At 45.8% G+C, this 14,453-nt stretch overlaps 1 protein-coding gene across 2 annotated transcripts in view; it reads right to left on the bottom strand.

Moving 5' to 3' along the window:
• Nucleotides 1–1,324: 1,324 nt before the first annotated feature.
• The window catches only part of LOC102377542 (dimethylaniline monooxygenase [N-oxide-forming] 3), a 26,237-nt gene continuing 13,108 nt past the window's right edge, over nucleotides 1,325–14,453 (bottom strand). For both annotated transcript variants that reach the window (XM_006017757.3, XM_025196801.1), the window contains exons 5-9: nucleotides 11,779–11,921; nucleotides 10,554–10,753; nucleotides 6,693–7,051; nucleotides 6,268–6,340; nucleotides 1,325–2,317 (exon numbers count right to left, since the gene is read on the bottom strand). In XM_006017757.3, the coding sequence (XP_006017819.2) occupies nucleotides 1,975–2,317; nucleotides 6,268–6,340; nucleotides 6,693–7,051; nucleotides 10,554–10,753; nucleotides 11,779–11,921 (1,118 nt within the window). In that variant the 3' untranslated portion in view covers nucleotides 1,325–1,974. The remainder of the gene's footprint in view (nucleotides 2,318–6,267; nucleotides 6,341–6,692; nucleotides 7,052–10,553; nucleotides 10,754–11,778; nucleotides 11,922–14,453) is intronic.

Below are 14,453 nucleotides of genomic sequence, written 5' to 3'. Positions count from 1 at the left end.
TTTTAACATTGAGTTGGTTGGCCCATTGGAGGATATAGACAATAGCTTAAGTCAACGAAGGTCCTCAGCTGCCAATACGACCACTATGCAGCTCAAGCATTATTTTGTTGTGTAGCTACTCTCATTCCATGTAGGAATGAGGAAGTTAAAGGGAAAAAAAAGACAAAACAGAAACAAAAATCATGTGAGGTTTACATACAGTGAAATCTAAGGCATCAGTTTTTGCTTGAGGTAAACTCACCAAAATCAACTCCCTACCACTATGTGAGGCACTTCTCAGTACCTTAGGTCTAGACATCAGAGTTTTGCCAACATTGCTGTTGGCTAGAAGTGTAGAAACATCATACTTTTTTGATGCAGGTATGCTGCCAAGACTATAGACTTGAACCATCTATGCAACAGAACAGGGTTTCTGCCAGCTTAGCTGATGCTGTTGAGACAGGTAGTGTACGTGTGCCCTTTCTAAGTTGTCATCTGAGGCTGGGGCCACACTCACTCACCCCTAGTTATACTACTGACCTGTGCTAGCAGAAAAAACCCTCTGCATTTTCTCTGGAGGGGCTTTCCTGACATATCTGGGTCAGTACTAGCATAGAAGCAGTGGTTACAGAATGACTAGAAGCCCAAAGGCAGCTTCTTATTTAGCAGGGAAGACAAGCTGTAACTCAAGTGTAGATTTCTTGAGTCAATGCTGCAGTAAAGATCTGATTGTGAAAGGAAAAAGAGTAAAAGAAACAAATGGGCTGTTAAACATCTCTTAACATTTCTTGTTACATTCTCTCCAAAGGCCACAGGTAATGTTTTTTATTATAGCAGCCTGGCTATTTATTTTGATAGCTCTGCACTGTATGCATTTTTGTATGCTGTAAGACAGGCTGCATTTAACTGCTCTGTTAAAATGAGTGTATTATTATTAGAACTGAAGGAAATTTCTTTGATGACAAGGCCCCCCCATTCAAAAAAAATAACATTTTGACCAAAACAAAACATTTTTCTACAAACATTTTTATTTTGAAGTTTTTTATAATGCAAAAAACTGGAAACTAAACAAATTAATTTTTGTTAAACATATCAGTTTACAAAAACCAAAGCATATTGGGCATTTTTACACATGCATCAGGAGGCATGGGGTGGGGGGGAAGGGGGCAGCGCTTTAATTAGCGAGCCGTGCAAATTAAAGGCGCCTGAGTGTCACCTGTATCAGTATCTCCACACTGAAAAATGGCGGCGGGGCGCTTTGAACTAAAATTCATAAAACAAGCTTTAGTTTAAAGTGCCTTGCCACCATTCTTCAGCACAGGGATGCTGATACACATGATGCTGGAGTCTGCTGGAGTGCATTAATTTCCATGCTCCAGCAGACTCGCCTAATCAAGTCTGCTCTGCTGCACTGGATTTGCAATGTCTCGGAGCAGGCTCCCTGCATGTGTATAGGAGCCCATTAGTTTCAGATTTTCCTTGGGAAACAAGACAAAACAAATACCATACAGAATTTAAAAAAATAGAGAGATATAAAAAAAATTCCTGGATACAATAAATGGCACTTTTTGACCAGTTCTATCTTACACTATTGAAGAACCATGTCATAAGAGCTCTTGAATTTAGAAAGCATTGAGATTATATCTTTTTTTTATATATATTTTCCTTGTCATACTTTCTGTTTCCTAGTCATACCTTCGACTTTTAGTAGTTCCTAGGCTATAATTAAAATAGCACAAATCATAGGACCAGCTTCTCATTAAGTGAAAATTAACATAAAATGTTATGGAGCTCTTTCACTTTATATTAGATTGGGCTCTGGACTATAGAGTTCATATCTGCAGGTGTTGTGTATATATTAAGGCATATCTATGCATATGTAGATACACTTGAACTAGGAATGTCCTCAATGGCAAAAGTCTTACTAGCCTTGGCAAGACAAATTTTCTTCTCTATATACAATTTTCACTTTGAGATTCTGAAAACACTTGATTTTTAGTTAAACATCAGAAAAACAGCAATAAGGAGAAGAGGGAAGAAGAGGATTGTAAGCAAATTTAAGAGGGGGAAGCCTGTCTTAGAACCATGAACAACTCGAGTCCTTGTGACCTTCAGTGTCCGGTCCCACTGGGTCAGGATAGCATTTCTGGCTCCATTCCACTTTCCTGGACCTGTTAGACGAAACTGGTATGGACTGCATGGGCCAAAGTAAACTTCCAGGGCCAGTCTTGGGTCCGTCAGAAACAGCTTCAGAATATTGGGTTTCACTCCAATGGCAGAAGCCAGTTCATCCATGTAGACTATGTAATCTGTCTGTAGGGTACTGCTGTTTCCAAACCTTAAGGTGGGAAAGGAAAATATATAGCCCATGGCTAATTACTATGTAAAAGAAAGATGCTATAGGATAAACAGAGATTTTTGCATAATGCCTGAATTCTACAAGGAAGTTGGTGCTAGGGGAGGGAAGGGTTCAAATCAAGTTCAGACTCCAGGTCAAATTCTTTTCCTCAGCCCTGATTTCTCAACAGAAAGAAGACTCTAAAACAGAATCAAAGCAACACCAAAAACTTTCCAGTTTACAGGAAAGTGGACAAGAAGAAAAAAGACCCAACTTTGTAAGAGCTTCTCTGGCCCCAACCCAGACCATTCATGCAAACAGTATTTCTAGATATGAGAAGCCTTGATTTAACTGGCAATTCCTATGTGAAGGAACTGATGGACTGTCTTTATACTTTGACAAAAATGATAATTCTCTGCCATTATAGCATATCCATTCAGTAACTCATCTTCCCTTAGCAAAGCTTTCCTTTACCAAAGCTAGATGAGAATTTCCATTTCATGAGAGATTCCTTGATTTTAAACAAAAATTTAATTCTGGAAGAGAATATATTCATTTTTATTTTTTTAAATAAAGCAAGATTTAAAAAAAAAAAAAGTTTGGGGTCAATTAAGCCATGCAGGTTTGCCTCAGTCTGGCAATGCAGAAGTTTTGCCTTTCTTTTCTTTTCTTTTTTTCCCCTGAAATAGCTGTGCTGGAGCATATGCAATATGTACACTGTCTGATAAAAGTGAGGAACCAGCGGTGATCCAGTGGGTAGCAAGGCAGCAGAGAGACATCTGACACAACCATGGGTACATCTAGGGTTCTGAAAAGTGGGGTGCATGTGGTGTGGTACATCATCCCATAGCACAACACGTTTTTTTCGAATTAAAAAGAACTAGAAGCTTTATTAATATGCTAGAGACCATGGGCTGTATTATTTAGTTTAAGATCCAAGAATAAACAAATGCAAATGTGTTTTGGAGGGGGACAGACTGCCAGCTCTGGAGTGGGGCAGCTACCTTGTGCTATGGGAGTACATCTATTTCCCCCCGCCCACAGACAAGACTGCTCTCTGCTCCCTAACACATGGGTCCCCCCAGGCAATCCAATATGCCCCAAAGTGCTCCTCACTGCCATTTATGTATTGCCCCTGGCACTTCAAATGCCCTCTGGCTCCACTCTGTCCTCTATGCATAAGCCCTATGCTCAGCCCCATGCCGTCATGCCCTAAGCCTCATCACGCTCCACCATTCCCCTCACGCACTGCTGAGTCCTACCCTACCCTCTCACTATATCCATAACAACACTGCACCCTGCACAAACCTGCCCTCATCACCCCAGGCCTCCTGACCCTTCATTCCCTTATGCCTTTGAAAACACAAACTTCACTGCAGCATTTCACACCCCCTGGTGCTTGTTCCCCCACAATCTATTTTGATCCCAAACCTCCCTCATACCTCAGTTTACTCCCAGACCTCATTTGCCCCTCACATGCAGGGGTGGATCCAGAGGGAATGCAGTGGCGTAGTTGCAATCCCTTTCAGACCACATTGCAGGAACAGTAGCTGGGGACTTTTAAAGTCCCTGAATAAGTCACAAATGCCTCCCCCCACATTCCTCCTCACTTCTGCCCCCGCTGTTGATGCCCCTGCTATCTTTGGCTGACCTGAAGGCAGTGGAACAAGGCTCAGCCAGGGACTGCAGCAGCAACTCAATGGGTGTGTCTACATGTGCACATTTACTGAGCAATAACTGAAATTACTATGTAGTATGGGCATGCGTGTACACTTGCACGCCTGTACTGCACAGTAAATATGGTGACTTATGCTGACTTGAGTGTAAATTTGAGAACTGTATCATGCAGATCTCAAATTTATGCCCAATTAGTTAGTGCACAGTAACACACATGTAGACGACCTACTGCATAATAACACCATGTGTGTGGACTGATTTGGGATTAGCTTTAGTCCCAAATCAGTCCACGCACAGCATTAATGCACTTTAACACCTGCACATGTAGACACTAGCCTATTCCTGCTTACTGTGCAGCAATTTACTGCTCAGTAAATTTAAGCCAGCATAAATGCCTGTGTAGACATGCCCAATGGGTAGGTTTTCCCTCCCTGCCCAGTTCCCACCCCCAGTTGTTTCCCACCAGCCTGGGAGCAGGCATAGGGAGAAGGAACCTGCTTGTTGCCCCCACATGAGCCTAGCTCCCCATACAACACAGCCTTACCTAGAGCAGGGAAGGAGCAGCTCTGGAGCTACAGCTGCCCCTGGGGCAACTGGAGACCATGGCAGATCCTGGTGGAGGTAGAGAATAGGAAGGGAAGGAAGATACTGCTCAGCATGGAGGGAAAGGGAAGGGATGCTGAGTGTGGGGTGAGGTTTTTACCTGATTCAGGGACTTAAACAAAAATCCCTGGCTACTGTTCTCCCAAAGAGGTCTACCTACCTCAGTGGAGGAGGAGTGGGGAGGGAGGGGTTGCTGTTCCTGCACCTTGTTTTACAAAATCCTGGATTCATCCATGCTCACATCCCCTAATAGCACTCCAGCCCCTTCTTACCCCACACTGCTCTACCTCATAGATCTTCCTCCCTACAAAACTCCCTTAGTGCCTATGACCCCCTATCTAGCTCTTCACAGCTCCTGAAAGCCCCTCCCCCCCAGAACCCCTCCCAAACAGTTCCCCCAACCCCTCATGACCCCTGACCATGGGACAGATGGAGGCAGGATTGCAACTTCTCTCCTTTCCCCCCATGATCTCACAGCATGCTTATAGCTGGCCTCCACTGCTCTCTACAGAAACAAACAGTTGGGGGCTGGGGAAGGACTCACTTCAGCCACTTGCAGTGCCACTACCCAAGGACCAACCTCTCTGGATCCTCCCATGCCCAGCTTTATGCCACCCTAGCTGCAATGCTGGTTCAAGCTCATACAGCCTCCATCATCTGCTGCAATGAATAACCCAAGGTCACTACAACAACTTCTGTCTTTGCATCACCTTTCAACTTTTTCTGCCTTTAAACGCTGTACCACAGCACAGCCTTCCTGCAGCCTTGCTTCTTCCCTCTCTGTCCCTGATCTGCTATGAGTTTGAATCCCTTGGGAATAAAGCCACCCAGTACAGGTCCGTAAATAGCACACCTTTATTAGACACATTGAGGGTGTGAACAGAGAAACATTACCAGGAGTAGATAACAGGCAGGAAAAATGTAGAAAGGTAGCTTGATTAATGAAAGATCAAGGATTGTAAACACCTATGGAATGAAGAAATCAGTAGGAATCAAGTAGATTAGGAGGTAGATTAGGGGTGGTCAACCCAAAGCCTGTAGGCCAAGTTTGGCCCACAAAGTCATGGCATCTGGCTCATGGACCTCCCCATAGGTCAGGAAATTTGGCAGTGGGGAAGCAGTTGCAATTAATAATGCTATTCCTCCCTGGCTACCAAATTCCCAAGCCCTATATGGCTGGGTTGGGGCTTGGTCACATGCCCTTTCTCACCCCTACCTCCCTTCCTGATTCAGCCAGGTTAGGGCCGGACTGCCCTCCATGAGCTCCTCACATCCACTGCACCCTAAATCAGGTCCACTGGCCAGATCTGGCCTGTGGGCAGAATGGGTGCTGCTCATCTGGCCCACAGGACAAAAAAGTTGGGCATCACTGAGGTAGGTAACAATGAGCCCTGAAGTCAACTGACTGCCTCAGCTCCACCTAAACAGAAATGCAGCTGCTCCTAAAGGGCAGATTGTGTTAAACTTTGAATGGAGCAGGAGTTAAAGGTGGGTGGGAGTTACTGCACCAACGACCCTCACCCCCAGATCTGCCTCTGGACAAAATATATAAATTATAAAGAATGGAGAACATAATTATGTGGGACTTGCTCAGAAAATACAGCCCTTGTTACTCTTATTCGTGCACACAGAGTATAGAAAGCTGCTTGAGAATGGCACCTTTCACATACCATTTGAGTTTCTTCCCCATTTTTTCATCAATATCATCCATCATGCTGCTTACCGGAGGAAGCTTAAATGATCCTAGAAAAGAACAGGTTCAGCGTCACCAAACATGTCACCCCTAAGTACTGAAATATACTTTCTGCCCCACACACAGGGGTACATATGCTGTCACCCCCTAAGTGATGAAATATATTTCTGCCCCACACACAGGTAAACTAATCCAGCTCTCTCTGACCAACAACTTTCACTGTAACCCCATCATATCTGTAGGTATACACATGTATGCATGCATTTCTTTTCATATCAGATCCCCAGTTTGTGTCTGCATGCAGCTGTAACCTGAAGAAGAATGCTAATTTCCACTGCCAGGAAGTAAAGTAAAATATATTAGGGACAGTTTTCCCTATTCACCAGTTTTCCATTCACGTACCCTTAAACACCTTGATAGCCCAGCGAGCCTGGAGTTCAGAAGTTGGAATAATTGCACCAAGAGACTGGACCAGCCCAATGACAGCCATAGTTGGCTTCTCTAGTCGAGGAGGGAGAATGCCTTTGTACAAAGTAACCTCATTGTCTCTGCATTTGATAATGGAGTCATCTTCCATAAAGGGATAAGCATAGCTGTAGCCTGTTGCAAAGATGACACAATCAATATTTTCCTGCTTGGTTCCATCTTGAAATATAACTGAGGTTTCCGTGAATTCCTTCACATTGGGTTTTACCAGCACCATCCCACAGACAATACGGCTTGGGAGGTCATCGTTGAACACCGGCTCTTTGCGCAGAGTTCTACAAACAGAAAACATGTAGGCCTCTATTTAAAAGGACTTCTTGTTTCCTATCTGGGATATGCAAAGAGAGTGAGAGAACCATACTATGTGCAAATCTTCTTGCATCAGAATGTCAGACCAAGACTCCCAATATCCTTGAACCAAGAGTTATCCATCACCAGCACTGCATAATCATCATCATAACCCTATAACAATCTCATTTTAGAGATGGTTAAGGTTGTCAATAGCTGTTTCAGTTTATTTGCTGTCATTACTAGTTGCAAAAATGTAAGTTTGAAAGCCTGGAAGTTAAAAGTTAAAGTTGTAGAGCCACCATTTGAAAATTAAAAATTATATCTAGGATCCACAAATGACCGTAACTCTTTCCTTTATTCCTAGCCACTGTCCACCTCTTCGTTTGCAGTGTATTAACTTATGGATTCTCTCTTATGATCCTGTTTCTGTGCGTGTGTGTGTGTGTGCAATGAATTTCAAATCTATTTCCCATGAGTAGTTCTGCATTCAGCTTTTCACTTTCTTTTACAAACATAGTTGTGTCAGTGAAATCAGTCTTATTTATCCAACACCTAAGAAAATGGGGTTCTTTTCCACTACATTAGCACACTATTACTACTACAACAAAGAGTAAGCACAAGTATTGCTTTAAATGAGACATTATTTTTCTTATTCTTATTCTTATTCTTTCAGCATGTAGTAAAATGAAAATTGCTTACTATTGTGTAGTGAGATTTATAAGAAATGTCAACCTGAAATTCCTCAGTGTTCTGAAATCCCTGCTAGTGCTAAAACAAGAAGCATTTCAAATTAAATGCAGCCTTGAATTAGCTACAAAAGACATTGATTTTCTAGTATGAAACAGAGATAGACATGGTTTAAGAAAATAATTTCTGTACTGGATCAAACCATTATCTCAGCTAGTTTTGTGTCTTCTCTCCAGTAGTAATTCAACAGAGCCAGTCACAAAATGATAATGTGCCTGTCCAGGGGTATAACTCCATATGTATATAGAGCAGAAAGATTCCTTTTAAGCTTTTGTGAACAATCAATGTGTGCCCTGAAGCATGACATTTCATTTCCTTATTATGCACTCTTCTTTTTAAGTCAATTTGCTAAAAACTAGGGCTGTGCGAAATTTTGCGTAGTGTTTTGTTTCGAAGCTGTTTCAATGTGTTTTGAGCTTGAAAAAGCAACATTGAAATGAAACAAAAAGCTTCAAAACAGTTTCAAAATGAAATTAGGGCACTTGAAACATTTAAAAAATTTCAAAACATTTTGAGTTTCAAAGCAGCCTGGTGGTGGGAGGTGAGGGGAGAGCCAGGGCTGCACTCCAAGTTGCTCTGCCAGGCCCACGGAGCTTGGCTCAGTGGCAGGAGGCGGAGTACAGCCCTGGTTCTCCCCTGCCTCCTGCCACTGGGCTGATCTCTGTGGGGCTGGCAGAGCCAGCCAGAGTGCAACCCTAGCTCTCCCCCTCCTCCTGCCACCAGGCTGCACTCTGAGCAGCTCCACCACTGGCTCTCCCACTGCCTCCCACCACTGGGCTGAGCTCCATGGGGCTGGCAGAGCTGGTCGGAGTGCAACCTGGTGGCAGGAGGCAGGGAGAACTAGGGCGGCATTCTGACCGGCTCTGCCACCCCACAGAGGCCAACCTGCCCTCCTAGCACTGACGGACTCCTTCTGGGGGTGTGGACCCCTAGATCTTTATGTAGGATGACAGGAGGCTGCCGCTGCTGCCTAGGGCCAGCAGCAACACTAATCTTCCTGATGCTGGGCGCGGGTTATGCCCAGTGCTGATCCCAGGCAGCAGCCTCCTGTCATCCTGAGCACAGATCCAGAGGCCTGCACCCCCAGGAGGAGTCCAGCACATCCCCACAGCTCTCCTGGGGGTGTGGGCCCCCAGATCTGTGTGCAGGATGACAGTAGACTGCTGCTGCTGGCAAGTGCCATGAGTTTTACTTGTCAGCACCTTGAGGAGCAGTTTCCCAGAAACTCCTGCACCTATCTCTTTGTAACTTGGCAGGCTTCATGCTCTAAGAAGGGGCTACCGTCCCTGCAATTTTCATCCATATCAGGCAAGAAATGACAATGTTATAGGCATTTTCATGATTCCCCATTATAGCCTATGGGTGAAACGTCGAAACACTGTCGAAACAGTTTTGATGAAATGAAACAGAAGAGTGCTTCAAAATGAAACACAATGTCAAAACGAAACACTGTCCCATCAAAACAGTGAAATGGAAGTCGAAATGAAATGGTGCTGTTTCGCACAGCCCTACAACTTGTTCAGTGGCAATGCATACTGGGTACACGGGGGTGCATGTGCACCCCCTGAAAGTAATGGTACACCTCCTCACAGCCAGCATTCCCAACTTAGATGATGGGCAGGGCAAGCAGGAAGGAGTGCTGGTGCCCCCCCTAAGACCGGCAGCTGGGGAGTGGGGTGCTAGGAGAAGTGCCACTGGTATTTCTGGGTGCCCCCCTGGCCCTTCTGGGCACTTGCCCCCCCAGCCGCCAGTCAGCAACTGAGGGAGGCGTGTCCCCCCACGGACAATTGCGCTGACTGGGGGAGGGGGGTTCCCATGTAGCTGATCGCCACTGCTGCAGCCAGTAAATGCGGGGTTTTTTGGTTATTTTTTTAAGTGCCAGGAGGCCGGGATGGGGAAGGGATGGGGTCGGGCAGGGAAGCCATGGGGGCTTTTCCCATGGCTCCCACTGCCCAGGGGGAGGCAAGCACAGCCAGAGGACCCACGGGAGAATTTGTAGCCACCTGGCTGTGCCTGCCCCTCCCCAGCCAATCTGAATCTCCGAATCAGCACTGAAACAGTGCTGAATCTAAGATTCCAATTCAGCCGAATCGCATGGGGACAGTGATTCGAATCACCTAATTGAATCACTGTCCTCCAAATTGGTTGAATCTGAATCCGAATCAAATATTTCCCTATTCACACAGGCCTCTTTACTGGGTGCATCTACATGTTCATTAATGTATTGTGGTTACTGCATATTCAGCTTAGTACTTGAAATTACATGCACTAACTGAATGTGCAGTAACTGGTGCTACTGCACAGTAGTGCTGGAGCACCCTTTCTTGTGATGCTGGTGCACAGTAGACTAATTCTACTGTGTATTAGCGCATTAGTATGGCTTTTGCTGTGACATGTTAATGCATGGTAGAATTAGTCTACTGTGCATTTAGTGTCTTGTATAGATGCAGCCACTGTGTGGTGGATAAAAGCTAAATAGCAGTAGCTTATTTCTCAATGCAAGAGACTAAGTTATTGAGGTTTAACTTTCACTTGCCTCTGGAAAAGAGCATGTCATGTGGTCAGTTACCTTAGAGCATATGATGCACAGTGGACTTCTTTTCCCTTTACCTTGTGGCAAATGGCTCTTCTACACAAGCTAGAGTTCAGTTAGAGTACCACAGGAACTGCATCTTCAAAGCTAAACAAGGTTTTTCTTTCTTTCTCCAATGTTTTATAATAAAACTGCCATAAAATTACCCATTTAAAGGCATCAGGCCATAGTTCTCATGCTTAAACTTCTGATTCATCTTCTTCACGTACAGCCAGTCACTGATGGAGGTCGGGAGGGAATTTCGAACAAAGGTTTCAAAGCGAGTTACATACAGCATATCCCATGGGTAACCATTATCCCAAACACGACTCATCACCCAGGAGCCACTCCTGGAGCTAAGATAAACCTTAAAAAAAGAACAAAGAAGTGTTTAATTATGATGGTTTTGGAGGGACCAATACAGAAAAACTATCACTGGTAGAGCCCATTCTAGTGAAGTCAGTTTTACTTTTCCAGTTTTATGCACTTCTGTGTATTTACACACTTAATATTGTACAATGGAAAGGAAACAGTAGTTGAATCATTCCCACTTTGGTGTTTGACCAGCCCAAATCAAGAACTGCTGACCTCAGTATGGAAGATGTATTATAATGTAGTATATGTTAGAGAGGTAGCCCACTGAGAATTACATTATTTTTTATTTCAATTTGTATCCAGTGATGCAATCTCTTAGAACAGGGGTGGGCAAAATGGCAAATCTGGCTGGTGACTGGACTCCATTTCCCAGCAGCCCCTGCCTGGTCTCCATGGAGACCAGCCGGACAGGAGCTGCATGGGTAGGGCACGTGGCTGGGTGGAGAGCTGCTCTGGGGCTGGTATCTTGGAACAGTGATAGTGTGGGGCCGTGGCAGAGTCACAATCTGCTCCCTGCATGCCTTTGCCCATGGAACCCACATTCATTACAGGGGTGTGTGGGCAGTGGCTTGCAGCCCAGCTCTGGATTCCCCCACTCCCAAGATCCTGGGGTTTCCCTGGCCCTGCACTGGGCCCATTCCAGGCACCTGGCTGTGTGCCCTGCCTTTGCAGGTCCTGCTTCCTGCAGTAGGTGTGGGGCAGATGGGCAAGGGTGCCCAGGCAGCACAGGTGTGTCCAGCAGTGGCAGCCAGAAGGAGCTGCTGCCGCAGGGGCTGCTGGGAGATAAAGTCCGCTACAGGCCCAATCCAGCCTGAGGGCCAGATTTTGCCCACCCCTGCTTTAGAATGTTCCCATTACAATTTTGTATTGCATTTGGGATCTTCAAAGCCACCTAGGAGATCTCAATGCCCAGTTACCATTGATTTGGATGTCCAAAAGCCCTGCATCTCCCCTCCCCCTAAATATATGTATCCATCCTTAGACCTGAAAACTCCAGAACTATATAGGAAACTGTACCTGAGATGCTGTGTGACTAAGCTCAACAGCAATATCAGAGCCAGAGTTTCCCAATCCAACCACAAGCACTTTCTTCCCCTTGAATTTTTCTGGACCTTTGTATTCCCGGCTGTGGAAGTAGCTGCCTTTAAACTTTTTAATCCCTGAATGGAAGAGTAGAAAACAAATGAATCTACTTGGTGAATACAATAGGGAGATTTAACCTTTTTGTTGGTATACCCCTTTGCAGTATGTTTATTTTATTTGATATTTTTCCCAAAAAGACTCAGGGTGGCTTACAATAACAAAGAAAGAAAAATAGATAAAATAACAAAATAATTCCCTACAAAATATCCAAAGTTTAACTCCACCTGCTAAAAACCTGCCCAAATTAAAAGGTCTTATACCACTTCTGAAATATGGGCAGGCTTGTATTCTGGCAGGTCTCCAGTTGGAAGGTGTTTCAGAGGTGAGAAGCAACAACCAAGAACAACCTCTTATGTGTTTTGGCCAAGCAAATTTGGCACACAGATGGTAATTGCAGGAGGTTGTTCTCAGCTGACCTGAAGTATCCAAAGGAAGGAAGTGGTCTCTCAGGTACATAGGACTGAGGTCACTTAGGGCTTTGTAGGTCAAATTCAGCATTTTGAACTGCAGCAAGCTATAGGAAGCCAGTGCAGACTCTGGGGGTGCCTGTAGACATGCCCAGAGGCTGCTCTGATGCGCTGTAATCAATCAAGTCTGCTGGAGTGTGCTAATTAGTGTACTCCAGCCAGCCTGTGTGTCTCGTGTATTAGCGCCCCTGCTCTTTAAAATGGCAGGAGGGGCGCTTTAACTAAAGCTTGTTTGATACACAACATGCGGTGGGCACTTTAATTAGAGTGGCTGTGGGAGCCACTCTAGTTAAAGCACCACCCCCGCTGCCGCCCCCGAGCACGTGAAAAAAGTGCTGGGGCACTGAAGGGTCAATAGTTTTTCTCTGCAAAGCAAATTTACTTTCCCCCCTCAAGTTAAAAAGGTGATTGTACAGGCTTGTTGTGTTGTGAATTCACCCTAGGATCTGACTGTCCAAGAGCTTGGGCACATAAGCATTTTACCACACAGTAAAGGCAGGCAGGCTTTACTGCACATGAGCTCCTCCTCATTAAGTCCCATGTGTAAACCTGTGGGAAGCAGAAGCTAACACAGGTCAATTTGTCCCTCTATAAAAGAGGGCTCAGGCCACAGACTAGCTTTAGTTAACTCCTGGGCAAGAGCACTCACATAGGCAATTACCCCATCCTTTTTTAGCTCTGTTCTCTTCTACAGCCAGAGCCAGTGTGTCCCTCTACCCTGGAGGTGAGCCTATATATGCAGGCCAGCCCCTCCCTGCAGGTCAGCTGCCCTGGCTCTCTTCACAGCGTCTAGGGCTGCTTTCATCCCCCTCAGCCGCCCAGTATTCTGCTGCCTGCAGGCTGGGTCCTGGGCAGCTGAGGGGGATGAAAGCAGCCCTAGACGCTGTGAAGAGAGCCAGGGCAGCTGACCTGCAGGGAGGGGCTGGCCTGCATATATAGGCTCACCTCCAGGGTAGAGGGACACACTGGCTCTGGCTGTAGAAGAGAACAGAGCTAAAAAAGGATGGGGTAATTGCCTATGTGAGTGCTCTTGCCCAGGAGTTAACTAAAGCTAGCATAGGGTATAATGGGGAAACAATAAAATATCTATAACTTTTTGTTGTTTTTTGATCAATTTGGATGAAATTATCAGGGGTCGTAGACTCTGCAGAGAGGATGAAGCCTGCTAAGTTTCAGGAAGATCGATGCAGGGGTTTGGGGGCAACTGTACCCCAAATTCTTGAAAGCAAAACTCCTGTCACATCTATGTGTTACAACACAGGGGGATCAAAACTGCAGGGACGTTAGCGCTTACTGAGGCCACAAAGCCTGCCAAGTTTCAAGAAGATCGGTGCAGGAGTTTGGGGGGAACTACACCTCAAGCTGAGGACAAGCAGAACTGGTGCCATGGGTGCTGTGGGACTGACTGTGTCTGTCTTGGGGCGGGAGGGCAGACACTGCTGCAGGCCTGGCTGCTGAGCTGCTGTGTTCCCAGTTACCAATCAATCAATCATGATTCACTCAGGGACCAGGGACCCAGGGACCAGCTCGATACACAGGACCTAGCTACTACATAACGACTTAATGAGTTTCAATTAGCACCTACAAACCCAGGCTAAGGAGAGGAAAGACTCAATACAGACCATCAACTTCCCCAGGACAGACACAGTCTTGGCAGGAGTTTTGCCTGTCAGCAGCTAGGGGTGCAGGGTCCCAGACTCCCCCTGCACCGATCTCCTCGACACCTGGCAGGCGTCACAGCAGGGGCCGCCATCCCTGCAGCTGTCACCCCGCTGCGCCTTAACACACGCAGTGTCACCCATGGCACCAGTTTTGCTTGTCCGCAGCTTGAGGCGCAGCTCCCCCCAAACCCCTACACCGATCTCCTTGAAACTTGGCAGACTTTGTGGCCTCAGTAAGACTTACCAGCCCTGCAGTTTTGACACTGTAACGGGGAACCCCAACCCTGTTACTAAGAGGCAGGGTGGTCCCTTTAAGTCCAGAAGCTTCCAGTCATGGCCGGCCGGTCAAGTAGGGGTTAAGGTTCAAGCCCTGCAGCCGGTCAGGTGACAGGAAGAGGAAGGGCAGCACCCTACAAATGGC

This window comes from Alligator sinensis, unplaced genomic scaffold (assembly GCF_000455745.1).
Source record: "Alligator sinensis unplaced genomic scaffold, ASM45574v1 scaffold31_1, whole genome shotgun sequence".
Lineage (NCBI taxonomy): Eukaryota > Metazoa > Chordata > Crocodylia > Alligatoridae > Alligator > Alligator sinensis.
Note: the sequence above shows the minus strand (reverse complement) of the source record. Positions and strands in the feature narration are given on the sequence as shown.